Here is a 27992-nt window from a genome sequence, read left to right as displayed (position 1 = left end):
GAACCTTGATATCCAGAAAGTGCACACAGCCAAGCTCATTTATAATGATCCCAGATATACTTATTTATTGGTTATAGCAACCCTATTTCACTGCATTCACGATTTTCTGACCCTGCCTTTTGAGACGGCGTCCAGACATAGCGAACATTTCGAAAAGCTCGCAACTGTTGCAATGAACCCTTCAAACCCGGACACGGTATGAGGAAGGCACATGCGAACTTCCAGAGCACGGAAGTGCGACCGAACTGCGCAAACGGGAGCGTGCCCCCCGCTACAGTTGAACCGCAATGAAGATATAAACCCCGAGATGAGAGAGCGCTGCATGCAGTTTTCAGAAGCTGAAAAAAAAAAAAAAAAGTCACGCTCCTTCAATCATGCTGTAGAGTAACCATGCATTCAAGGCAACGTATCCAGTGTGCTTCAGGGTGAAACAGTACAACATAAAGCGGCTGTGGCCTCCAAGATAGCACTAGCACAAGCGCCGCTAGTATCTCTGAGACCATGACCGCAGCGCACTCGCTTTTGCATGTCCGTGCAGCACCGCGTGCACTACGGCTGTTTGGGCCAACGTCAGCTCAATCATTGCTAGATTATAGTTGCTGTCAATATTCATGCGCCCCAAGTTGGCGTGAACGTGGCACGATGCACCGCTGTAATGCAAAGTTGCAAAGAGTCAATGGTTGCTACGCGATTATCAGGATATTATGGTTCATCGATGCTTTAATTACGTCATTGCTGGTAAACGTCTGCGATGACTAAACATCTGTTAAACTTCGTACTTTTTTGGCTAAAGCGACACAGAAAATTTCATTGCTCTTGGTGCCCATGTGGCTGAAGCTGCAGCCATAATGGGAAGATCACTGCAAAGAAGCTGGCACGCCGCTGTAGTTTCCGCTTAGAGCCAACTAGAACGCTTCACTATTGTGTGCAGAAGCCACTCGTGTCCCGCTGACAGTAAAATATACCACAAGCTCCCGAAGAAAGAATGGCGGCGGCTGCACTTGTAGTTTCAAAATGGCAGGTGGTCGGACACCGTCTTGAAAGGGCTACAACACCGCATATCTTTCTTTAGACATGACTCCAAGCATTATTTTATTGGCTCTAATTTTTTTCTTCAATTTCAGTTTATTATCCTTTAAGTACAATGAATGGGTAAGAAAATGGGAAAGACTGTAACAGAACCCTCAGTTCATAATAACAATGGAGAGACGTATGAAAGGTGAGCAAGCTAGGTAAAAGAAACAAACCCAATCACGAAAAATATAACACAACCCCGAACATACAACCTCCTTTAAACACTTCCTCAGCATTGAACTGAAAGGAAAAGTAATGTCCTTAAGAATCTGAAAATAAAAGTGAAGTAAAAGCAAAGCAAAATAACTTTGCACCTAGGAAAGCAGTAGCACTGTCTGCTCAACTTCTTGTTTTTCAAGCCTTAGTTGCCGCTTTGTGTATGACCAGCCGCCAGCAGGTTTGAAGTGGCATGCTTCCGCACGAAAACTAAACACGTTTTTTTTCCATAGCCAATGAATTGTTTCTCGCCACGACTTTCCAGTGCATTCTAATTAGGCAAAAAGTTTAATTAATCGAGGTTGCATTAATGACAGTTCACTGTACCAGCTGCTTGTACAAAATAACCCCTTGTATGCATTCACTTCCACAAAAAAAGACCATACTGCAGACGCATGATAACAGCTTCCTCGAGAACGCTTACATTCCTCATTTTGTTTACTGAAATTGTGGGATATAACGTCCAAAAACTGCCGAGTGGGTTATGAGGTGTGCTACTTGGATTAATGACATTCGATAATGTGTGCCCAATGTACGATAACAAGCATCTTTGCACACCACCCCCATCGGAATGCATCCACCGTGTCTTGGACCGAACCCATGACCTCATGCCCAGCAGCATAACGTCATAGCCACTGAGGCACCACAACGAATTCATTTCTAATTTCCTGCACCCCAAAGCTGACACGTGCATACTCATTCAAACGAAAGTATTAGAGGCACAACAAAAATTTGAACACGGTGCAGTTAATTAACAAAAAGAAAACTAAGCCGTACCGGTCGGTGAGGAAGGAGCAGATGAGGTGTCGGGCGTGCGGGGAGACCTCCACGTCCTCCGGGAAGGACAGGGAGTTGGCGTGGTCCATGATCTTGCCGTAGGTGCCGACCAGCGAGTCGGCATAGAAAGGCGTGTCCCCGACGAGCATTTCGTACAGGAACACGCCCACTGACCACCAGTCACACTCGCGGCCGTAGCAGCCTTCACCCCCCTGGCTCTTGAGCACCTCTGGAGAGATGTAGTCGGGCGTGCCCACTGCCGTGTCCGACCGCACCAGGCCGTCCTAGATGGAGAATGCAGGCAGAGTTGGGTTCGGAAGCTGCAACAGAACTGCAGTGGCACCTCGCTACCATGTGCTCACTTACAGTGTTTACTCGATTCTACCTCTCCAACTTCCTTTTTTTTCATGAAAAAAAAAAAATAATATCAGAAGAAAAAACTAATACACGCATTTGAACCACTTTCTAAAATGAAACTTTACTGGTCACATTCTACCGTCACTTGCTTTCAGCCTGACCAGCCATTGAGCGTTTCCTGAAATTTCCGCACGCATGCCAAGCCATCACCTCATGCAACCTCTACATCCAACGAATGCAGGCGTGCAGCACAATTCGACGGGGAGGCTGGGGCCTGTGGCACCGATCCTGCTACCGCTGCGTGCTTGTCACAAATGATGAGTTGACAAAAAACACGAGTCCTCACTGCTATAAATGAAGAGCCACGACTAGTAATTATTTGGGCAGTAGTTATGGGAGCGGTCATCCATTACTTGCTGCAGGATTCAACACCTGCCAGAGCAGCCTACTCCTAGTTTCACTGCATCAGAACGATGGCTAGTGGCTTTGAAGCTCATTTAGACCCGACGTGTGCATGGTACACCATTTTTTATTTTTCATAGTATCTCATCGTTTTTATGATATGCTCACACTTACATGTTGCCTTCACCGTTTGACGCCATATATATAACAGACAGCTGGTGCCTCCTTGTTGTAGCCATTGTAGCTATCATACCGCAACTACAAAGCATGGCAATAGGAAAATATCAGTGGACACAAGAACGCTATGAGCACACCCATCGCAAGCATGAGGACAGTTTTTTTTATCCCTGCACTTATTCAACATGGCTAAAGATGTCGACACTACTAGCCATTGCAATGGATGTCCTTCTATAATTCCACTTGTTTTAATGTTTAGATAAAGATTGCCTTTTACATTTGTATCTGATAGTGCCCGATTATTTTTCTTTTAGCTTCTATTTCTAGCAATGGCAAACATTTCAGTGCACACTATAAGGAATTGTTATGTGCGCATGCGTGTTGTCTTGTGTGGCCATTTGCTTTTGAGTTTTACATGAAATTTATATATAAGGAGATGTGTCATGCCTCTTCTGTGAACGCAGTTAAATGGAAATTAAGCGAAGCTGAAGGTGTGCCTCATCAAGCATCTGTTAGCATGCATGCCGGTGCACCAGTATTGCAAACCCCAGTATTGCAAAACTCAGTATTGTAAACCTTAATACACTTGTTTCAAAATGACTTCATAACTAAATATGGCAGTAGTGACACAAATTCTTGCATCACAGCACTGTAAAGAACAAGGTATAGGTGCTGGGAGATTAGTCAACTGCTAGGCCTGCTTCTCAAACCATCCTGCCACCCTTCTGCTCAATCCTAGTCAAGCTAATTTCTTTTGCTGGTTGTTTCAGCCAAACTTAACGCACGGACGAATAGTCACAATGCAAGGACACCCGTGACCAACAAATGAGATTCACTGACACTTTGGCATCCCCACCCCTGCGAACAGAAAAAGAAAAAATATTACTTTCTTTAAACAGACAAGATATCGCTATTCAACACTCCTTGACAATGTCAGGATTGACAATGAGCCTAATATTCCGTTTCCACTCTTTACTTGTTAAAGATCTCCATGTATCGCTATGCAGCTCTCTCTACGTCTACCTCGCCCAACATACACCATACTGCAAGCCCGAGTGCCGCCCTCTCATCTGCCATCCAGCAAATACAGTTTACACTCTACAGTACCTCACACGACACTTACGCCATCTCTTGCCAATCGACGTGGCTACTCGGAGGTCCACTGGCACTGCAACTCGATCCTCAAAACACAGCGAGGTGGCAATCTAACCCTGTTCAATTAACTTCAATAGTCAGCGGTGTCCTCAAGTTGTCGCTCTTGATCCATGTCCTAAGTTATGTTAAAATTAGCAGTTAATTTTGAACCAGCTAGCTCACAAGCTAACTGTATCACTGCATGTTTTCTGCGTTTTCTTAGCTTGCGTAAAGGATGTGCACACTGCTACTGAAGCTGGCCTAGTGTCGAAGTTCAACAAATGGAAAAGTGTCCAATGTTCCTCACGTGAAGGAACACATGTAGCAAATGAACTCACAGCATCCATGCGCATGCAGGTTCCAAAGTCAGCTAACTTCAGGTGGCCCCTTGCATCAAGAAGCATGTTGTCAGGCTTCACGTCTCTGCAAATGATGGAAACGGGAAGCTTCATCAAAAACAAGTAAGCCAGCAAACAAATAGAGCCCTTCAACACATGCTAGTGCTGGTGATGTGTTTGATGCAATGAGCCTCAGTGTTCCCAATAGTTTAGAAGAAAAATATAAGGCTTTCAGCTACTTTTTAAAGGCCAATTGTGCATACATTCTACACATATTATGTAGCAGTCCTAGAAGATGCCACACTCAATACATTAGAGTGTAATGCACTGAGCAGAATTTTACTTTTGAGAAGAAAGTGAAGTCAGTGGAAGTCATCGATTATACGGCTTTCTCAGGATTATGCGAAAGCTTTGTAAAATCCAGGCATTGTATGATATGACCAACGAAAATTATGCCTATACAGTCCACAACAGGTTTTTCGGACGGCCGATCTTTAGGACGCCTTCGCAGCACCGCCATGTACTTCGTAGAGCCAATGTATAAGGGCATCCAAAATTTTAGGCGCTAAAACCCTTCGCCGTCCGATTTTTTATACTTCTTATTGAGAACAGTTTCAAAACAGCATTAATTGAAACTGCCATCACCACCATTTTATTATTTCGCAGCTTCAAAACAGCGCTCTTGCACACTGATCTGCTGGCAGCCATAGTAGTCGGTTTCTGCTGTCGTTAGGCCTATCTGCTCCAACGTTTGCCATCGCGCTTCCTGCTGTACGATGCCATGTTCTCCGTTTAAAGGATTTGTCACTGTCATCAATGGCGCCAGCGCCGCCTTTGTCATCTTCACCGAAAGTACGACAAAGGTCTAAAGCTTTACATAATGATAGTTCCCGAAAGTCAACTTTGCCACAATACAGCGCTGCTACGCGGTCAAGCATACGCAATGTATTGCGTTGAAGCAAACCAAGAGTGCAAGGGACTACTGTCACAAGGCACCACGATGCCTAATAATTGTAATGGCAGGCCTTTAAGGCTATATTAGACGTGGCTGCGGCGATCTGAGCCCTTCAGGGCAGTTAAAGGCATGCATCTGTTTCTTTCAAACAGCCTGATTTTTTAGACACTTTCGTGGTCCCTGGGGGGTCCGAAAAATTGTACATTGACTGTAATACATTAATCCACGCAACAGGGTTGCGAGGAGCTTCAATTTGAGCTATGGGCCAATGCTCTGCAGGAACTGTGTGCATGAACATGTGAACCCAATACGATCTGCATGTTTTCTGGTAGCTATTTGGTTAAACCTTTAAGCATGCTTTTGTGCTTCCCCTACGTGCTTTTAGAGATAGTTTCACTTTCTCAAGACTTGGTGCTGGATGCTTCGAGGTATACAGCTGGCAGTGCTCTTGACACTGTGCGATGACAGTGAGCTTGGCAGAGTGCCAGAAATGCTGTCAGCCTTGAACGCGGACGTGTCTATTGATGGGCTGCTAAGAGAAAGCGAGAGAGAGAAAGCACATGGAGATGGCAACAAAGGGACGATGGTGGGCAGTGGTTTGACAACGCGATGAAGGGGAAGGGAAGCGAATGCTGGGAGGGCAGCTAACACAAGGCGAAAAATAAAGAAACCAGTTGGAGCTTTCCACATGCGAAGGGGCACACTCCCCCCCTTCCTCATAGAGGGAATGGTGCTAATGGCTGACGGTGCTTCTCACACATCCACCATTGCATTCACAGTTTCATGCAGGTCATCGTACATTCTAGGTCATTAGTTCACCGTTTCTATGGGGAGTTTGCCAGGATTGCACTAATCTGTTGTAAAACCCAGGGATGTTGCAAAATCAGAGGACCCATATTCAAGGTTCCACTGACTTCTCCTTCAGGTTGAGGGTCATCTCTAGGAATGAAACTTTGGTGTGAGCCAAAGCAATAGTCCTCACAGTGGAAAATCCCAACATCTACCCATCCCAAAAAAAGCTAGGCAAGTCGGCAACTCATGAAAGTGCATGCTCATTTTTTTTTTACGTTCACAGTAATGCACATGTTCAATTTGTCTTGAATAGCTGGACTATCAACAGAGAGTTTTACAGTCAAGTTTTAGTGTGAATGAAGGAGTTCATTTGGTGAAAAAGCCCCTATGTGTGGTGCATGATAATCAGGATGCCACACGACAACATTGCACCTTACCATAGAATTCGCCGCACAAGTGAGTTTATCACTGAAAACAACATGGTCTTTCTTTCACATACACCCTACTTTGCTCTCTTCCCGAAATTAAAAACTGAGCTCAAAAATCGCTGTATCGAAAAGATTGATTGAAAGGACGAACTGCAGAAGGTGCTCGACTCATGCAGGAAAGCAGACTGAGAAAATATTTCCAAAATGGCAGGAACACTGGGACTGCTGTACTGCTGTGCAAGGAGACTATTTCGATGTTGACAATGCTTGAATGTACACCCATGAGCAAATGTATAAGGACCACAGGGTCTCCGAAAAAAACTAAAGTTCTTTGTAATTAACATGCATAAACTGAAATTGATGAGTAGACTGGAAGGTTTGCAATGCCAAGTTTGGACTACAGTCCTCAATTTCAAGTTGCATTCACAGGCAGAGGAAAAAAAATCGGCTTTATCGCGCCATCCCTGGTCCGTATACTTTTGCTCATGTGTGCACAAAAATAAATTACTTTCTTGGAAATTGTGGTAGTCTCCAAACGTTTCATTACTACCTAATATACCGTATTTTTTCTAACGTGCCCTCGATTGTAACGCAAACTCGTTTTCCGTGACCAAAAAAAAAAAAGAAAAAAAAAGAAAATGCCCTCAATTGTAACGCACACCCGTTTGCAGTGACCTAAACAAAAGAAAAGTTCTTTACAGTACCGCGCACCTCATTTTTTTCATACAGAAATACAACTTTCTCTCATTTGGAAAAACAAAGATTTACTCCTAATGCACTAAAGTTGTGATAAATAGAAAAAGTCGCCGTTTCACCTGAAAAGCGAAGTATTGATTGCGATAGCAAATTAGTAGACAGCTATATGAAAAGGATAGTAGTTTTACTGGCCATACAAACATTTAGACATTCGCTTACTAACTAAATTAACAAGCATGGTGTCATGTGCAGACAAGCAAACGTGAACACGTCTGACTCATTGACTGCGGAAACTCTTATCAAAACGCTGGAGTGAGGAAATGCTGTAGCAGGAGCAAGCAAATTGACCTTTGTGTGACCTCTCGCTTCAATGCAAACTAAGCGACAAGAATGCAGAATTTTTTTACCACTTTATCAGAAGAAAAGTGCACATTAGATTTGATTAAGTATGGTATTAGCTAGCTGGCATCGCATGCATAACAGAAGCAATAAATACTCTTTTTTATGTTTACACTAGTGGGTACGGTGTCTTTCGTTACCAAGAGCACTTTAGACATCACAGAGGATTGCCACTTACGATTGAAAATTTGGAGGACGCTAAGAGTGGAACGTGACAACATTCAAAGATGCCTGACTGCTTCTCACAATTCCCAGCAACTGCAGCTTATCTAAACGTAATGTTTTCCTGAAAATGCTGTCAGCGAACGCTACGCACAAAGGTGAGCTTTCTGGTTCTTTTCTTTTGTTTCCCCCCACGGCGGGTGCCGCAGATACGAGCGCCATCTGGATGGTGTTGCAAGGAACCAAGCGGGGCGCACCGCTCCTGCTAAGACAGACCTCAAATGGCAGCTGGAAAGAAGGTTTGCATTTGAGTTTCCACATATAAGAATTGTGTTTTCTCGTATATTCAAATCCAACACTATCATGTCTGTAGGTTGTGTGTACGTCATACTTTATGAATTTTCCAACTAATTTTACTCTGAAAAATTCAATTAGTTCACTAATACCTATGCGCCATGCAGAGGGCCTGCGTGGATCGAGATTTGTGGTTCGGGATTATTTTTCTCATACGGACGCTGACACCGATGCCAGATTTTCTGCGACATAGGGCCCTTAACGCTATTGCGTTAAAACTCCATATTCCCCAACAAATTGGAAGCAACTACTAGGAATCAATGGGAACGTAATGCTATCCCCAACCTGTGGACGAATCCCATGGAGTGGACGGTGTCAACCGCAAGCACCACCTGGGCGCAGTAAAAGCGGGCCCAGTGCTCAGGCACGTCGTAGTTGCTCATCAGGTTGACCAGATCTCCACCGGGCATGTAGTCCATCACCATGTAGAGACGCCGGTCGTCCTGGAAGGCCTGGTGCAGCTGAACAATCCATTGGGAGCGGGCATGTGCCATGATGAAGCGCTCCTCCCAGAAGAAGGCAGAGTCTGAACGCTTCATCATCTCGAACTTGCTCAGCAGCTTCATGGCATACACCCGCTTGGTCCACTTGTGGCGTACCTGCATACAGCAGCATCACACATGGCAATCCATTGGGAAACACAAGTGGCATGAGAGATCTACATCTACCTCCAGTGGTTAAGATTTCATAACTTTGGCTAAAATGTTGATAAAAAAATTTAACTCCCCAGTTGCACTCCTAGGGCATTCAGGAACATGCATGCATTAATTTTAGATTGTAGTACCTTTTACATAAGGCGCCTTCTAAGCTTAAAAACCGCAAAAAAATATACTTTTTGTTGACACAAAAAAAGCTGATTGCATATTTGCAATCAGTGCACAAGATCATAGTAAAAGTCTTCCACAAAACCTACTGTGAGGCGTGTGATAAGTAAAGCTTCAGAAGGATCATGAGCGCATTGTGCTTGCAATCATATCTAGGGCAATTCATACACTCAGCCTTCTAGGATACATCTGCACGCAAGCCTGATGGAGTCTACAGACTGATTAGCACTCGAATGTATACAGGCCATGTCTATATGGAACGAAACAAGAAATTGACATTTGAACAATTATTACTGCAGAGTGCGTGCTGAACTGTGACCTCCTTGCGTGCATAATAAGTTTCATGCTGCAAGCAAGTGCCAAGTCATACATTTACATTTTGCTGCTAGAAGCAATTACATTTAACTGTTCAGAACATGAAATCTGGTGTTCAGTGATATCGGTCAACCATGCAGTATGCATCCCCCCCCAATGATAACATATGTCTAAAACCCACAATTTTCCCTAATGGAGGCAAAAAGCAATGCACATGCCCTGTGCCTCATGGAAATCGTACAAGCAATGGTCAGGAGAGGGCACGATGCTCCTACACTCTGCAACGCACAAAGGTGTTATAGCAGGGTTTGTCGACTTTCCAACATGGCGTAGAGAAGGCTCCATTTTTCAATCACAGGTTTATTAACCCAAGATACAGCAAAGTGCAACATTCATGGTGCTTACGAGCACAGGCTCACTGCAAGACCAGGTAGCAGTTCACCAAGTGCAAGAACAAGCAGCTGCAGGAGCAAAGTCCTATGTAACCAACTTGTTGTGGGCCTTTGAGCATCTACCACGGCGGTGATGAAGCATTCAGTGGAAGAGAACTCCGGGGGAGAGGGTGCCCGGGGACCACCACTCCGGAGGATAATCAGGGTGCGCCCCAGTGACGTATGCTCGCACGGTGACTCGACACCGGGAGGGAGAAGTACGGTTTGCAAGGGAAATCAGTTCCGGCGTGTTAGCCGTGTCTGCCATGTCATTGCGGTGGCGATTCCCGGAGATAAAGCTAAGCACAGTGCACAAGCTGGGGGACGAGGTGTGGGAAGGCACCTCGATCCCCGTAACTTGGACTGTCACTGTCTGAATAGCAAAGGGCACTCTATGGCAAAGAAAAGGACACAGAGTGGAGCACTATCAAGGGATGTAGACTCACCAGTTGGACTTCTCCGAAGGCACCCCTGCCAATGGTCTTGATGACCTTGAAGTCATCTGGCTTCATTCGGCATGATGATACATTTGCCACCGCCTTCTCGTCTGATCAACAAAAAAAAAAAAAGCAAGAGAAAAAAAAACGAACAAAATAAACAAATGATGCGCAAATATAAGTTAGAGACACGAAAACCCCAGTGATAATGCAGAAATTAGAGATGCACGTGTGTAAGGGACGCACCCACAACTTGGCAGCACAAATTTGGAAAAAAGTTCCACCGAAGAAGCAATCCCGTTTGGCGCCCCAACCCCGCGCGTGCACATTGGTGAACTTTCATGCGCTGTGTACTTCTGGGTGCCGCTACTAAATGGCGAGAGCTGAGCGTTGAGCTCTGATACAATGATACACCTGGGGATCCGGGGTGTGCAGAAGTCGCATGTTGTGCCAGCACCATTTTGACCAAAAGGTTTGGTCCCGCAAAAGGGTCACACCTCGTCAAAATTGTGAAAAAAAAGTGCAGCCCTTACACTGGTAATTGATGAAAAAAGCGTACTTTGCAATAGCTAAGACTTCCAGACTTCCATACTTCCATTAGTGCCACAATCTCAGGACGCAATCTGGACTGTAAACTGTCTCTTTAAAAGCGAACATCTCCCACGCTTTGAAAAGTTTTGCAAGTTCTGTTTAACTACCCTTTCTCAGTTTAACTATAGTTCAGTCTGGCAAAGTTTCCGTCAAACCCTAAATTTTATAATTAGGTGCGATTCAGCAACAACACAAAGGCGATGAAAGAGACACAGACAAAGCCTAACACTTCGTCCGTGTTTCACTGCCCCTGGGTAGTTGCAGTTTGTCTGCTGCAATGAAACACACACGCACAAGCCTAAACTGTTTCAAATATGTCTGACTGCAGCTTAGCTGTGCGATGACAGTGTTTGAATTCCAGGTATTAAATTAAAGGTCCCATTACAGGAAGGGACCACAAGTCAATGGCTTACATCGATTGAGGAAGCTGTCAATGTTCTTCATCCTCCGGAGGGCCGGACTGTTGCAGTCCATTACCAGAGCCTGGACAGCATCCTGTGGAATGAGCAGAACACGTGTCGGCACTGGCATACACCCACTTTTCTGCAAGCAGCATGTAACAAGGCTTTGCCTGTAATCTTGACTTCTGTGTTGACAGCAGATACACATTGGAGCAATGGTGCCTTCAGGGAAACCACATGGGAATAGGGTGAGGCACCCAGCCATGAGATGCAGTGATGTTAAACAGATAACATTCAACATGCATAAGGATAATAGCATGCATGATGATGATAGGGTACAGGTGAAGAAGATATAACTGGAATATTGCGCTCACAGCATGTACATATATGCTATTTAAGAATCAAACCTAGCCCAAGCCAGGAAGCTTTAAAACACAGGATGCATTTTTCTGCACAGCTGCTTTCATGTCTGAACGATACACACTTTGTGAAGCACACTGCGATTGCCAAGAAAACAGGGAATCCTAGACTGCTGCATATGTGACTCCATGGTGATCTACATGGCCAGTGAGTTACAAAGTGACGTGTGATACATACACTTGCAGGTGAACGTTTTCTTAATTACTGGAAAGCTGGCCTTGAAACAAAATGGTTCTACAAATAGTGCAAATAACTCGTTTTCATAAAGTGTCAGCGAGGTGATGCATTCATGAAAATTCCCCTCCGAACAGAGCCTTTTAGCAAAGCTCCTGTAAAGCTGCAGCATACTGCATGTTTAAGGTGGCCAGTGAATAGTGATAACGCTAAATTGCAGAATTGATGAGACAAAGGTGAGGATGAGAGACTGGGCAAAGAAAAGAAGTGACTGATGGTGATCAATATCACTTCTATAGCTGGACTCCAGCAGAAAAATTCAAAAACAAAGCAAGATGTATCAAATCCTGTGCAAATAAAACAACAAAACTCATTAAGTCATGCTTGGCAGTGTGCAAACTTGAGGACACCTTGCTTATACAGATAGAGGCATCCTTCTTGATAAAAAATGCCTTCAAAGTCAACTACGCCATGCTGTTGTGTTTTTTACTTATAATTTGTTTCCCCAAGCCTTCAAGCTCACACAGTGCTGTCCGTGACTTCATGAATGCTGCTCTTTGACTTGCACGATTTTAGTTTTGACATAGTTATCGTGCAGTAACATGATGTTGTGATGATGCTCTTCAAATAGTACTGATATCAGTAGGTGGTCTCTGGCTATTAACCAGTTGGTAGTAGCATCTGTCCTTTGTTTTGCATTCGCTTGCATACGAGTGTTTTGCATTACCATACCATAGTTAAAATGTGAGATTAACTTGCCCAACAGTCAGCCTTTCTAAAGTTGCTTAAATGAAGTAGCAAAAAGGCGCTTGCCCCAACACCCCATTCTGCTCCAGTTTAGATAGTCGTTCAATATTATGTTTTCTGGCACGCATCTGCATTTCACACAAGGTTGAGGCGTCTCGGAGGCCACCCACCAGGAGGCCATCGACATGGATCTCCGATGTGTGGTCCAGGAGCTTGCGCTCCAGCTCCTGGAGCCTCCGGAGCCTCTCTGGATCTGGTATGTTCTCCATCTGCAAGAAAGGCCACCACTTTCTCACTCACTGATTACCCAATTCACTCAAAGTTTGCCACCACATCAGAGGTAAAAAGGCATTACCCTAGACATTACAGTAGCAATGACAATGGGCTGGATACCCACTCAACTTCATAGACAGCCATGTTCACACAAGGAAACTTGCTTAAAGGGTGCTGCAATACTTTTTGAACCTGGTCAGTCAAACTGGCTATCAACTTTTTGAAGGTCACACCCCTTTGTACTTACTATGACTCACCAATAAGCACTATAGTTATTAGTTGTATTTCTCAACATGTTGCGGTAAATAAGTGCCTCTGGTAGGATTAGGAACGTAGAAATTTCATCGCTGATTATGACACAGAACCCTGTGTCAATACTATGGCCTCCAAGATTTGAGATGCACTGCAGGGTGGTTTGTCGTGCATCTCAACGTTGTGTCGGCCGGGACCGCACAGGCATTGCTGTGCATTGGTACAGTGGCACAGCTTCAAATACAGTGCAGGCAATGAAAGCAGAAGGCAACAAAGGCATAGTGGAGGCAGCATTTCATTACCAACAACACAGTAACACAGTGAAGCACCTCTTTGGCTTTGGCAGGCCCAAACTATGTGAAGTGTTTGTAGGACAATAATATTTAACTATTATTATTTATATAAGACTAGTTATAAAGCTTATTGTTGAAAAATATTTACAAGGCAATGCCCTTCAATGCCAGACAGATTCCTTGCCTTTCTTAATATGTTTCTGTGGCCGCTTTAAAAGTGTGTTCTTGTATCGCTAGTATGGTCATCCTTCAGCATTTCTACTGCGTCATGGGTTGCATTCAGCCAAATGCTTCACACTTGAGTTTCAGTGTTTCCCTTTGTTGGTGGAGTTAGTCCAAGTATAAAGTTTTCAGGCATCATAAATTTAAGAAAGCAAAAATGTTAAACATATGCAAGAAGATGGTTCCAAAGGCATACTTGCTGTAGTTTATCACTATTAATTAAAGATGCCATCATGTAAAAATCTGGTAAAAGGCTATCAATTAATACTGATTGCAGTCATAAGATATGATTCATACAATAAAATAAAATAAAAATGAACCATGATTTCTGTCTATTTTTTACTTACACACACAAAAAGAAAATCAGAAACTTCATCTGCAGACCAAAGTAAAGAAGTTGATGCCTAATGAAGAAAAACAAAGCTGAGAAACACTGAATGATGGATAACTTTGTTTACAAACTTTCCACAAACATTTTCATGCTGTGCTGGTACTATGGTCTCAACGTCCAGCTCGAAAAACCAACAACCATTACAGGTTCTTGACATCAACTGATAACAAACATCTGCCATCTGTCTTGCAGCAGCAGCTAAAGACTAGCCATGATAATAACGGGGGCAGGGATAAAGGCCACAACTTGCTACGAGTATTTCTCTCAATGAGTGCTTACTGAGTAACTCGAGTGATAACTGTATGCATGGGATATCATCTCAAATATCCCCTTCAGGCACTCGGTGCATCATTTTGCATGCCATGATAGTCTACGAAAAGCAAAAGCACAGGTGAAATCTGCAATGCTTAAAACATGTCGCATACACCTTCAAACATTTCTCAATGAAGCCGCGCTGCAAGTTTGAATAAAATGGAGCGAAGTGTTATAGTAATCCAAGTTGGAAGGTAGACGGCAGAGTGTCTGCTCTTGGTGGCTCTTGTCCTTACATAAGGGGTTCATTTCTTTCGCATTTTTTTAACTTTGTTTTACATCAGACATATTTTTCAAGAGGCTAAGTGGGTGCTTCCTAAATATGCTAGATATCATATGAAATAGCTGATGCTCTTGTATCTGATGTCCCTTTCGAGAGTACTCGCATAGAGTTTACATTCTCTAGACTTGACAAAACTCACAGAAATGAAAATTTTTACTTTGTTCTTCAGCTGTATGATTTTATGAGTCTGAAGATGCAAGAAATGGGGTGAAACAAAATTCTTAATGAACAAAAATAATTGGTGTGCGAAGAGGACATGACCAAATTATACATAAAAAACCAATTTCACTGTGAATACTGTGAACAATTACAGACAAAAACAAACATCTTACTGACACGCTTCTGTGACAGCATTCACACTTCACTGACCATTCACTTCCAGGACACTTACAAGATTAGGTGGCATTCATTTATGTCACAGAGATCAAACCATGGCTTCTGAGCAATACTCATTAGATAACACCTGCAGCACACATCTAGACTATCTTGATTACGTGGCCACAATCAGATACCTGATTCACCTTCATTATCAGCCTCTTTCACTCTGTTTCCTGTGCAAGCGACCCAGAGCTTTGATGACAAACGGGCTGCAGCGAGGCATATTATAGAGTTTGACAGGTTTTGACAAAGAAACCATAAATGTGTCTCAACGAGCGGCCAGCTGGGGACAGGGGAAAATAAAATTCCCTAAAATACGGCCCCTTGCAATCCTAAACAAACAGAGAGAGAAAGCCACATGTGTTTGTAGTGCCAGACAAGCAGCACTTGTTCCTCGTACCCTCCCACGTGACTGCCTATTTTTTGCAGCACTTTGTTGCAAGTGTGTCTTATACACTAGGCCATGAAAAGTCTTTACAGGCATCCACACAGTCTGCTTTAAAGAGCTGCACACTGTTTGCTTTAAATTACAAAGGGAACCTGCAGTCATTTGTACTAGTGCTCACAGAAAGAAGCATATGTGATAACAACTGCAGTGATCTAGAACCACAGCACTCGTACATGACTGTTGACAGACATGAAGTCAACATGAACAGTGCACATGGCTGGACAACAAGCACACATGCACTGCTTACAGCATAGCATGCAGCACAGTGTTGCACAGCTATGCGTCCATTCTGGCTTATCAAGCATCCTCTCGCACAAGGCTGGCTTTGTTTTAGCCCTGACAGACACAAGGGGGCACGCTACTCATGAAGCACTACTTTGAACTTGTGTGTAAAGTTGAAAGTAACACTCTGTGCGTCCTGTGCTCCTTTTTGTGTCCATGTCTGTCGGTGCTAAAACAAGTTCACTATTTCAGAGGAGAAGGCGGAGCCAGCACCTCTGCACCATCATTGCTAATGCGCGAGACATAGTCTGGCTCTGCTGCTCTTTTTGAACTGCCTTCGCTGGCCTGGTATGATCATCAATAAATCTCCAACAATTTGGTGGAGGTGCGGGGCTCAGAAACGCAGAAGGTGCGGGAGTTCAGAAACGCAATCCAGGAACTCGGTACAGAAATGCAGTTCAGAAACTCAACTCAGAAATGTAGTTCGGAAGCGCAAAATTCAGAAACACATTTCAAGAACACAGTCTCGTGCACTAGTGAAGACAGTGTAGGACCGCTGGCTTTTGCCTTCTTCGCTACACTGTGAATAACCAACTCGCCCAGATCAACCCCCAGGTAACAGCGGCCCTTCTTTTTTTATGGTACTGTAGAAAGATGATGTTGTAATAGAGTTCAAATCACAATTTTCCTCTTCAGTCACCCTTTCAATGGAGTGATGTGATTGGGAAATGCACCAGCCCAGGATGGAGATTGGTTGATGCAGGCTAGAAGTAACTAGGGATTACTTGCCTGCAGTGAACCTCCATCCTGCAGTGAACCCAAATAATGATGATATGTGCCAAGATTATTAGAGGTGTAAGCAGACTCAAAACTTTTGAACCACAAATCAAATATCTTCCCATTCGGCTCGGTCCTCTTTGAAAATGTGAATATTTTTCTAATAATTTTCGGATGCTTAACATTGTCAGCTGTGCACAATCCTTCCAAGAAAATGAAGCAAAAGCGAAACAATTTTCACCCCTGCATCAGTGAACATAGAGAAAGAGAAGCTACATAGAGCATGCTGCGTCACTTCGGGAGCCAGACTTGTTCAGTTAAACAATGTATCATTTCCACTTAACTAAAGGTCAAATGTTACATTCAGCAATGGATATTGTTTGTTATTTATTTATCAGTGCTAAAACTGCGTTCCCCTTGGTTTTGAATAAGCTCGATTGCAACATTATTTAACGTAACAGTGGCACCGTCTGCAGTGACAACTGTAACTAGAGAAAATGTGCTTTTCTTTCCCCCTCTGCCACCATTTCAGTCAATGCACATTACTGTTCCAGTCTCAAAGCCAGATGCTAATGGGCCCACAAGACTGCCTATACAGCTTCATCCTGATAATGCAAGACTACGCATGATCCAAACAAATTTGATTATATGTTAAGGGCGCTCCATGCCAGCTTTTGATAAAGTGTACATAATGTGCTGTGTAAAGACAGAAGCTTGCTAATGTTTGGAATACTGGGATGCCAACATTGTTTTATATTAGTGATGAGAAAGGCTGCTCATTATTCAAAAACTATTTGAAAAGTATTCCATTTGATTGATCTTTGGTGTTATTCGATTCGGCGTCAAAAATTACTAGCCGCACACCCCTCAAGATTACACATGCAAGTTTTGTGCATCACACCAGCATGTACAATGCGTTGTTGTACACCATTTCCCATTAGTCACTGCTGAATGCTTGGCACCAAGAGCACTGTTTCTGTGAAGTGACCCAGTATAATTTAACCTATACTATGTTGACAAGTCAAATATGCCGTGTATACAGGGTGTTTTTTTAGACCATATTGATCTTTTATAAAAGAAAGTAATGAGCGCAGTGAATGTGACATTCTTGCGAAACAAGTTCCCAGGCAAGGTGGACAAACTTTGCTGCTAATAACATCAACTTCAGGAGACTAACCAACAAAAAATTAATTAATTCCTTTTTTAATAGAGCCTAGGGGGCCGTTGACTAAATGGCAAACTTGGAGGCAGTCACATTTTAATGCACGCCCATTTCTTTTTTTTTAATCTTGAAAATCACACCTTCAATTGCCTTCAAGTTCGCCTTTTAAACAACTGCATCTAAGGCACAATAAAAAAGTTTATGAATTTCTTTTAGTTAGTATTCTGAAGCTCAAGTTATTAGTGGCAAATTATGTCCACCTTGCCTCGGAACTCGTATGCAGGAATGCCTGGTTCACTATGCTATATGTAGCCGTTTTATAAAAAATCTGTACGGTCTTAAAAAAGCGCCCTTTATAATTTAAGCGTCAACTTGCTAGCACATCACACAGATTCTTATGTTCACCAGTGGTGTGTATTTTCACTAACTAAAATCAACCTTTTCTCTAATAATATTGAGAGTCACTGCTTAAAAATCTATTTACAGTGGCAGTTAGAGAGGGAAGTTTACAGTCATTACAAAAGGAGTGGTGACCGCCAGCTGTAGAGTATTTACATTATGAATTGTAGTTTTTCTAAAACTTAACGTCTTCAGAGATAACTTTCAGTCTCACCACACGAACCCAACTTCCTTTTCTTCTCAGATTATGCTTCACGTCTTTTCTTCAATACTAAACATCTTCGGCCACTTTGATCAACACAAGAAAAAAGAAATGGTTAGGTATGAGAAAGGGAAATGCAGTCGACTCAAAAGGAGAACTGACAAAAATTCTTTGCGCTCTGTTTGTGCACTTAATCAGCAGCTATTGACCCAGTAATCATGCTACAGAAAATCGTTTGCTCCAGCGTGTGACGATCATTTAGTTACATGCTCGTATTTCACAACCAATCGTGGTTTTAATTTCAACGAGCACACACATCGTGCCCCGTATTGCAAGAGGTGTGCTTCTAAACAGCAATGATCATGTGAGCATGCAGACTTGTGATGCAAGTTAGCCCACCGTCTAACATGTCACCTGTGCTCCTGTTTAGTCTGCTAGTTCCATAGGACACCTGTGCACTGCTTCAGCATTGTAATGCTTCGTTGAACAGAAGTCCACTACGCAGTATGATCCCGGCATTAGAGAGCTTTAGCCACGTTTTAGCACGTCCACAAGCTTCACACTGTTCATATTTTGCTGGGTAACTGCAGAGGCGTACGGCAGCAACAACCCTGGTAGTGACATCTGGTGATGCACTGTCTAAACAGAGAGCACGCAAAACTAATACTGCAACTTGCATATTCTACCTAACTGCTCTTCAGAGCATTGGTAGCGACATAATCATTAAAGTACATACATTTATGATAATTTCCTTCGCCAATAACGCTGTTACAACAACAACAAAAAAATGAAGGATGGATGGTGCAGTGCAAAGCAGGACAAGGGACACAGAAAAACAAGGACAAGCGCTTTTTGACAGTGTGGGCTAGTTGGTTTTCTATGAGGCTGTGTGGTCCCTTGCCCTGCTTTGTGCTGCACCACACAACCTCATAGAAAATCAGCTATCTCAAACCACCACCCCCCTAAGAAAAAAAAAATTTAGAAAAATTCAAATGCATTATGGTTAAACAAATTGTCACAGGATGTCGCCACTAGCTTTGCCACTGCCGGCCACGGCACAGGCAAGATGGAAATCAGTAAACGGTAAGAAGATTGCGCTTACACTTTCTGTGCAGTCAGTGTAAGACACCCAATGCTAGCAGTGCTTAAACATCTACCGAACGTCGAGACAAGCCTGTGACCACCTATGATGTCGCACGTCAATGAAATCAATCTCTGAAACTCATGGCGTCACATCGTTTACAAAGAGGGTTTACGCTGTAGACTTCGTTGATAGATGCTGCACTTGCTGATTCGCCGCTCGCACAAACTTTAAAATTAAATTAGCATGCATTCTAAGCGGCATATGCTACTGATACTTTACAGATCATACCTATGAGCTCGCAGCAATGCAAACTACCAGCTATTTCAAATTGTACTTTTTGTGTCAGCACCTCTTTAACAGTTTTAGCACTAAGACATCTTATTCTGCATCCACTTGCTACTGATTCATGTGTGATCCTGCACAAAATATTTGTGTATACAGAAAGAAGCCTTACATACAGCATGTTACATACATGGAATACAAGTGGCAAGTGCAGCTTCAGACACTTGCGAGCACATTGTTACATCACTTGACTCTCAATATGACAGAGCTATTGTAGATGGTTTCGCCATCAGTTTTCCTGCACATAACTTCTCAAATGAATTGTGCATCTCAATTGGCCTGTTTCAGGGATGTATTCCAAACAGGCACTTTCAGGGATATGAAATTCAGCAGATGCTGATCTGATTGGCTAAGCCAGAGGACTAAACTTTTGTTGCATAAGTGAGCTGCTGTGCTGAAGTGCGATTGGAGATTGTTGTTCGAAATGTGCACTCAGTACCGCCACAATGCGATTGGCCTAGGCCGTGCTGATTTCATCAGCCGCGGCCTAGGCAAATCGCACATTGCGAAACTGAACGTGCACTCTGAACAACGATCTCCGATCGCGTTCCTGGATGCTATATCATGCAAAAGTGAAAGTGTCCCTGAAAGTGATCAAGGATATGGCCCCTGCAATCAACTGAGCCATCAATGCAAGGAAATATAATGCAAGGAAGGTATGATGAAAATATGAGAGATCAAGCAGTGGACTGTTTCACTCAGCTGCACCAATCAGAGGACCCAATCAGAGTCAATCAGCCAGGTAACTCTGACAGGTCGTGGGCTGAGCCAGCCATTGTCAAATAGCACCTGTGACTATGCCTAGGGGCCCAGTTTATGTAGTGGTCAGCGTGACGATAGTACTGATTCGCTGTTTGTGTGTCCATTCACAATTGAAACCTAAGGGCAAAACAGGGAAAATCAGCTGCGTCTGATTTATCCAACATGGACAGCCTTGCCCAAGTGTGCTGCCAAAGAAATTATATATATATTGGGGGGTTTTACGTGCCAAAACTATGGCCTGAGGCACACCATAGTGGGAGACTGAATTAATTCTGACTACCTAGAGTTCTTTAACGTGCACCTAACTCTAAGTACATGGGTGTTTCTGCATTTTGCCCACATCAAATTGAAGCCGCCGTGGCCAGAATTTGATCCCGCGACCTCGTGCTTAACAGTGCAACACCAAAGCCACTAAGCAGGCAAGGCGGGTCCAAAGCAATGATGACAATGATTGTGTAATAACTGAACTCGACTAACATCGGGGAACTTGCGTTGGCTACTGACGTCTACCTGCTGCTGCATAACCATTCCTTACACAGTGTGCATAAAGCAGTTGAGGCTGTGATTAACATAACACATAACCAACTCTGAAGTCAGCAAAGCAACACACTTGAGATAAAAGCTAAGAATAAAAATTAAACAGGCTTTTAGAGTGTTTAATGGTGGTGACAATACAGAGCGTGCAATGCATGTGTCATCTTGTTACTGCGCAGTGAACTCATTTACAGGCTGTCCAAGATGTTAAATACTTTGAATCATGCAAGGAACTAGCCCAATCTTTTACGTTAATAAGTTCAATATCTTTCCTTTCATTTGACATGAGTCCTCGTTATTGCGGCTGATTCTTGCTTAGTAGAGGAAGGTTTTTTGCGTCTTCTTTTCATATCGCGCACGCTGGCGATTTCTTTAACTTTGAGTCACAGTGAGAAAGCGATTAGCGACTAGTCTCTGCGGCGGTGGTGCGCTGCCGGAGATAACCTGCTCGAGATAGGAGCAGCCGACACCGTCGGTGCGGCGCTGATTGATACACTCGCTCAATGTCAAGGTGAAACGAGCAATGCCGTAGCATTTCGTGCGATCCCAACTAGCAAGGAGAAAAAAAAAAAAAAGCGAAACTGTCGAAGCACAGGTCGAAGCTGTGTAGTCGTGCACCGGAAGACGGGCAGATGCTCTCTGAATCACTGCGCCGGAACGCGATCGAGCGAGCCTCCCAGCGAAACCGCGAAACCCAACAAACGGGCGAACGCCACGCGTGCCTCTGGCATGTTTGTCTAAGCGGCCGCAGAAATCGGAAGATTTGAAACGCTCATAAACGCGCCGCCGTCTATAAATCCGGCGCGTTCTTAGGCTCGCGTATTTTCTCGTTACTTGTCCACCATTCGCGTCGTGGAAAGAGAAAGGAAAGAAAGAAACAAGGAAACGAGAAGTTCGCAGGGGCGCGCCAAGAGCCCGTCGTCGTCGCCGGCGGAAGACGCGGGCGAAGCCCCAGGGCTGCGGGCGCCGATTCTTCCAAGAGAATCGCGCGCTCCCTGTCAATTACGGTGCGACAGCTGCTGGCTCGTTAGCGGCAGCTCGCCGCTGTCGCTGCGGTTTCTTCAAGCGAAACAACGAAACGCGCGGAGGATGTCCCGTTAAGCGAAGCGTGGAAGAGCCGCCGTCCGTCCGTCTCGTCCGATGCTCCCTTGCCACACGACTGAACGCGGCCGGAAGGAAACCTGCGGCGACGGCGAAGCGCGACTTGGGAAGTGTGTCTACCACCCCGCGCCGCCTGCCCGCCCGTCGAAAGGAAAGCGGTGATGCTCTGGCCGCGATTTCTCTATTTCGAAGCTGGCAACGCATCTGCACCACCATCGCGGCCTGGGGAGGTGGGGCCCCAGGAGAGTACCCCGTCGTGGAGTGGGCAGCCACAAGAGATTTGTGCTTGCTTTCCTATTCTCCCCCCCCCCCCCCTCCACCAACTCCTGGCGTTTGCGAGACGGCAGTGCCGGCGGGATTATACTAGGAAAAGAAAAACAAACGCGGTGGCGAGCTCTGGCTGCCCAGGCGCCGCCGCCGCTAGCACACGCGCGCACAGGTTATGAGAGGTTTCACTTTTGTCAACGGCTCCTCGGGGAACACGGGAGCGCGCGCGCGCGCCGTCTCACCTTTGGGAGACGTTTCGGGGAAATACACTGCCCCTACTGTCGTAGTCGTCCGGTTCCTGTCAGTAGAAGTCGTCGTCAGGTTCCCTTCGTCTGCTACGCGAGCGTGCACTGTAAACAACGGGAAGGCTGCGTGGTTCTCCCGAAGCCCCACGGGGACTCATAGCCACTTGGCACAAACACTACTGTCCGGCGAACAGCACCGCCGACGCTAGGCATGTCCACCTCGAAGAGGCTCGCGGTTCTCGCATGATGGTACGTCCGCGACGTTCATCGGCGCCTTTGTCGTCGCCGGAGCCCCTCTTCGATTGTCGCAGGTGGTGCCCGGCCACTTGCGGTTGAAACACGCTGCCGCACAGCCAGACGGCGAGCCGCGGGTTTCACACTTCGCTTCTTTTTGATGTATTTGGACGCTGCGATCCGAAAAACCGCCTACACACACCTAACACTCGGCAAAGGCAGACACCCCGAATCAACAGAGCTTGCTGTCGGACGATGCAGCTTTTGCTTTGGCTGCTCGCTACTCCTTGTTGCCAGCCGGAATTGGCGCTGCGTACTCGAACCGCTATTTTCTGCTGAGCTTTGCTGAGCGAGCACGCGACCCGAAAATGGGGCCGTTTGACATTTCGGATAATGTTACACTTAATACGTTTAACTCCCTTTATTGCGATTCTTCTAAGCTGCGGTTGGATCTGTGCAAGCCACAAAAACATAGAATAAAGAATAGAAATAATAGTGCTACTCCAGGCGTTGACCGGAGATCATTATGCATACTGTGTTAAAGAGTCGAAGCCAACTTGGTGAACTTTCTTTCTCAGTCACCAAATGCAGTTTAATGCACTACATTTAGTACAGGTACCACAGGTCCGTGGCACGGGCATATATGCTCACTCACTGAAACACTCTCATTATCAGATGCTTCGCTAGCGCCAGCTTCGCCAATGCGACTGTGTTTGCAAACACGACCAATTCCCAACACAGGCCACCTCTGTATCTACTGTGCGTACGGTGAACCGAGTGTGAAAATTGCAACGTACTCCGTGCTGTGAATGAGAAATTAGCTTTTTTTCTGTGTGTGGCGATTAGAATGTACACAAGCGTTTGACTGCGCGCATTACGCTTTTTCCGCAGTGATACAATGGTGATAACGCGGGTGGATCGTTGAAACGAAACGTATGCAGCTGGCACAACTGTGAATGTGCCGGTTAGCCCGGAAAGAAGCTGCACTTTCATCTACACTGGAACAACGTAGTTCATACAGTGCCACGTGCTATTACAGCCGTTGCTGCCGCCTTCGGAATGTAAGACTGTATCCGTGTGCACCTTTACTGTGAAGCTTACGTTCTCTGGAGCAGTCCACTACTAAAGGAACCATGGACGCGCAGGAACGCACGCTCTATATGGCCACTTTTGGGGTCGTGGCCGCAGGATTGATGCTGTTGCGACTTCGACGTAAGCGCCAGGAGCGTCGTATGCGCGCGCTGCAACAGCGGAATCGCCGTCTCGTGGCCCTTCTAGCCGCGCGGAAGTCTCCGACTCCAGAGCCACAGTCCCCGCGGAGAACCGGGCCGGGGCTCGGTGGTCGCGGCGGCGGCGTTGGCGGCCGTAGACGTCGCATTTGGACGCGCGTGCGTAGCGACAACTTTTGGCTTCACGTCATGTCCGCCGACTTCAGCGCACAGGATTGGCTTCACAACTTTCACCTGAGCCGCGCCACTTTCGAGCACGCCTGCGACCTGCTGCGCGATCACATTGCGACGCACGACACGGCCTGGAGACCCGCGACTCCCGTCGAAAAGAAGGTCGCTGTGTTCCTCTGGCGCCTGTCCAACAACTGCCACTACAAGGTCCTCAGCCAGCTGTTCGGCGTGGGGCGCTCGTCGGCGTGCCTGATCCTCAAAGAAGCCATCCAGGCGCTCATCCTGCACGTGATGCCGCGAGTGATCAAGCCTTGCGAAAACACGCCGAGCTTCTTCGAAGAAGTGTACGGCCTGCCCGGGTGCCACGGCGTAATCTGCTCGACTTACATCGCTGTCAGCCCGCCGAACTATGTCAAGGCTGAGTATGCCGTGCCGGGCCAGGCGGACTTGTACGCCTGTCTGCTTCAGGTCGTGATCGGTCGCGACGGCCAGATCACGGCGGCTCGGGCTGGTCAGACGCCCTCTCGCCCGGGCAGACTAGAAGACTGGGCGTTTGTGCCCGAACTCGGCGCCCTTGAGCAAGACACGCCGTCGTCTTCAGCCGAGTCCAGAACGCCTGGTCCTTTTGCTTACCTCGTGGCAGATTCGTCGTTTCCGCTTCGTCCTGAAGTGTTGAAGCCATACGACTTCGCGGCTACGAAGCCGCAGAGGACGTACAACAGCGCCCTGAACGGAGCCATAGGCTATGCTTCGCAGACAGTGCTGAAGCTGAAGGCCCGCTGGAAGTGCCTGGCAGCCAAGTACGAAGGAGACCTGAGTAGCGTGGGAGACTTGGTGTTGGCCTGCTGCGTGCTGCACAATATCTGTGAGGCCAAAGGGGATCGCTTTGAACCACGCTGGGCAGAGGGCATCACTGCAACTCATCCAGCATCCTGTCATGTCCCCACGGTCTCAGATGAGATGCTAAACAAGGCCAGGATCAAGAGAGATGCTCTGGCCATCAAGTTGGCAACCAGAGACGTTTGAGACAGCGTCTTGTGATGACAAAATGAGATGCCCATACCTTAACTAGATTGCCAGAGGCAAGAAGTTCGCCAAGGAGGTTTGCCTGAACAGGCCTCACATTGCACAGGATTTCAGAACTCTGCACCTGATGACCAAAATTCAATGAAAGGCCCATTGTGCACTTGGAAGTGCAAGAAATCTTGAGGTAATGTAGAAGAGTGATAGTGTCAAAAGAACTCTCTTCCGGTCATGCACAGTGCTCAAAATTGATCAGTTTCATCCAGCTCATTAATTTTCCCTTTGTTCTTCACTGGTGTGTCCAGCTGCCCTAACATCGCGCAGGGCAGGCATCCCAGATATCGGATGGGCTTCTTGAAAAAGACCAAGACTGGCGACAGATGTAAGAACTCTAACCATTTCAGCAAGACAAGCCTTGTCGGACGTAGCCATTCAATCATCCAGATCCCATGCTCAATGCAAAGTTCTGTTCCCAGCAGTGCCAATTGCATTTTTAAATGTAAAGCAAGATGCACAAACATATTCACCAGGACATTGCCATGTACTGGAGAGCATCAGCTTATGGGATGGTCATCTCTCATACTCCAAACCGGACATGGGGGAAATCAGAGATGTACAAACAGCTGCAACTTATTGACCAGGAAGTTTGACACTGTGCACATATTTTCTGCTGTGTCTGAAGGTCTCCTCACTGAGGCTTAGGCAAAGAAGCAAGTAAGGCTTGCTGAATGGAGCTGAGAATAAAATATGGTTGAAGAGGCCTGCATGAGGTTAAGGCTTACGTTAGGGCTAGTCAGAATAGGATTATTCGGATACAGCCTCGAGGCATGCGGTCTAAGTCATCCAGAGTCTGCATTAGTAGTGATGGTTATGCGCATTTGTAAAAAATGTGGCCTCAGTCATGTGTGCTTGTTTACAAAGGATAATATGCCGAGCTGAGAAAGTACTGACATTTGTTGATACCATCTTGTGGCCTACACCCAGGTCATCAGCTTTACTTGCCACGAACAGCCCGCTTCCCTGCATTGCTGTTGTTAGAGACACTAGTCGCTGGAGGATATGAGTGATGTGCTCTGTGGACCAGAACAGTGGTGATGTGTGCCTGTGGAAAACTGAATAACAATAGATCTTTAGCTCCCCGTAAGCTATTTCCACTTGTGGAATATTGGGTAATCGGACCCGCATACATCGGCAGCCACATCAGCGGTGCCATTTTGCGGCACACGAAGATGACATTGCATTATAAAAGACCCTAAAGACTCATGTTTGCAAGTTTTGTGAACATTTTTGTTGATAATAACGCGCCTGAAATCCTTCAAAATCTGCCATCAGGACTATCGGAGAGATCTAAATTAGGGTGCCCAAGTGTTCGGGGACTCAAACTGCCAGGCGTGCAAAAGAATGCGCAGCAAGCCAAAAAGGATGCCAAGGGCCCACAATAGAGTTTGTCCCCCCCAGCGGTTGGGTGTGGCTTCGCAGCAAGCCAAAAAGGGTGCCAAGGGCCCACAATAGAGTTTGTCCCCCCCAGCGGTTGGGTGTGGCTTGGGCACCCTATTCTAAAATTCTCTATTACTGCAATTGCCAAACACGTATTTCGCTGCTGGCATAAAGCATCAATAGCGATACAACTCTTGATGTGCAGTTCTGTTAACGGTTTTCTTTCAATGAGAATATGTGCAACAAAAAATTTTTTCAAACGTTGCAGCTGGACAAAACGTCGCAAGACGTAACTACCAGCAATGCTGCTGCCCTCCACAGCTCCGGTAACCTGGTGTTCTGCAAAAGGCAGTATGCTTACACAAAAGCTAAATCTCTGTAATTATGCAACTGACTCTACCTTCTTGTTTTGAAACAACATGCTTTTAATACAGCTTTTCAATTGACCTGGCAAGTCAAGCGAGTTGGAAAAATAACACTAACAGCAGCACAGAGACAGATGCAGCAGCAGAGGGCACCGACTTTCAACTCCACAATTATTTCTCGACAAGGTAAATATGAGAATAGGAAACAAAACACGAAGGCAATGCAGCGTCTGACAAAACAGCTCTGGTGAAGCCACAAACTGGAAATATTGAAATTATTGTCTGAGCACATCAGGGCGAAAAAACACATGTAGAAAGGAGAGTACATTGCCACATGCAAAATAAGTCGGTGCTACGAAAAGAGTCGGTGTCACGATCTTGCATTGCCTCTGTCTTGTTGGCTGTTCTGTTTTTTGTAATCGGCGTCCAAGCATTGTCGTCATTACGCACTGCACACAACATAGATTTTGGAGACTGGTGAAAAGTGAATGCCAAATATGTAATGATTTGTTTTATTTTTACCTTTTCATTTTGCCCTATGTTGTTTGGCCCACTGTTACTGCCCAGATTAGCCACTCACTGTGATAAATGATAGGAATCCAAAGGAAAAAAAAATGTTTACAAAATTATGCTGAAGGAGTTATTTGGCATCATGTGGCGCTGTACTATAGTCCTGGGATCTTCTGTGTGTGAAAATAAACAGCAACCCAGGTTGTGTAGCAAAAAGAAAAAAGCGGTGCAGCATTTACAGTGAAAAATATATGCATCTGTGACGTCAGAAAGATAGAAATAGCATTTCATTATTGCACTGTCGATCACACACGAAAATTGCATCTGCCGCTCATGGCCACCGAGATAGCAGCGTCATGCTGCATAGCGTAGATGCCACAGCCGCGATGAGCTCTCTCACCGGGCGAGACGCTCAGCTTTAAGGCGGGGCTTTGTCTCCTTGCCATATCCCCCATTTAGCTCCCAGCATCCTA

The 27992-nt window shown here is 45.5% G+C and overlaps 2 protein-coding genes across 2 annotated transcripts in view; one reads left to right on the top strand and one right to left on the bottom strand.

Moving 5' to 3' along the window:
• The window catches only part of Rok (Rho associated coiled-coil containing protein kinase), a 71338-nt gene extending 48141 nt beyond the window's left edge, over positions 1 to 23197 (bottom strand). Inside the window, exons 1-7 of the mRNA XM_075668488.1 lie at positions 22548 to 23197; positions 12772 to 12870; positions 11273 to 11354; positions 10278 to 10378; positions 8547 to 8860; positions 4476 to 4560; positions 2068 to 2351 (exon numbers count right to left, since the gene is read on the bottom strand). Coding sequence (XP_075524603.1) covers positions 2068 to 2351; positions 4476 to 4560; positions 8547 to 8860; positions 10278 to 10378; positions 11273 to 11354; positions 12772 to 12870 — 965 coding nt within the window. The 5' untranslated portion in view covers positions 22548 to 23197. The remainder of the gene's footprint in view (positions 1 to 2067; positions 2352 to 4475; positions 4561 to 8546; positions 8861 to 10277; positions 10379 to 11272; positions 11355 to 12771; positions 12871 to 22547) is intronic.
• A 229-nt stretch (positions 23198 to 23426) lies between these two features.
• Positions 23427 to 27090, top strand: LOC142556992 (uncharacterized). Its single transcript, XM_075668489.1, has one exon. It carries the CDS (start codon positions 23918 to 23920, stop codon positions 25208 to 25210), a length of 1293 nt encoding a protein of 430 aa, XP_075524604.1. The 5' UTR covers positions 23427 to 23917; the 3' UTR covers positions 25211 to 27090.
• Positions 27091 to 27992: the final 902 nt, after the last annotated feature.

The sequence above is a fragment of the Dermacentor variabilis genome, chromosome 9 (assembly GCF_050947875.1).
Source record: "Dermacentor variabilis isolate Ectoservices chromosome 9, ASM5094787v1, whole genome shotgun sequence".
In the NCBI taxonomy this organism is placed as follows: Eukaryota; Metazoa; Arthropoda; class Arachnida; order Ixodida; family Ixodidae; genus Dermacentor; species Dermacentor variabilis.
The sequence above is the reverse complement of the archived record's forward strand: the minus strand, read 5'-3'. Positions and strand labels throughout refer to the sequence as shown.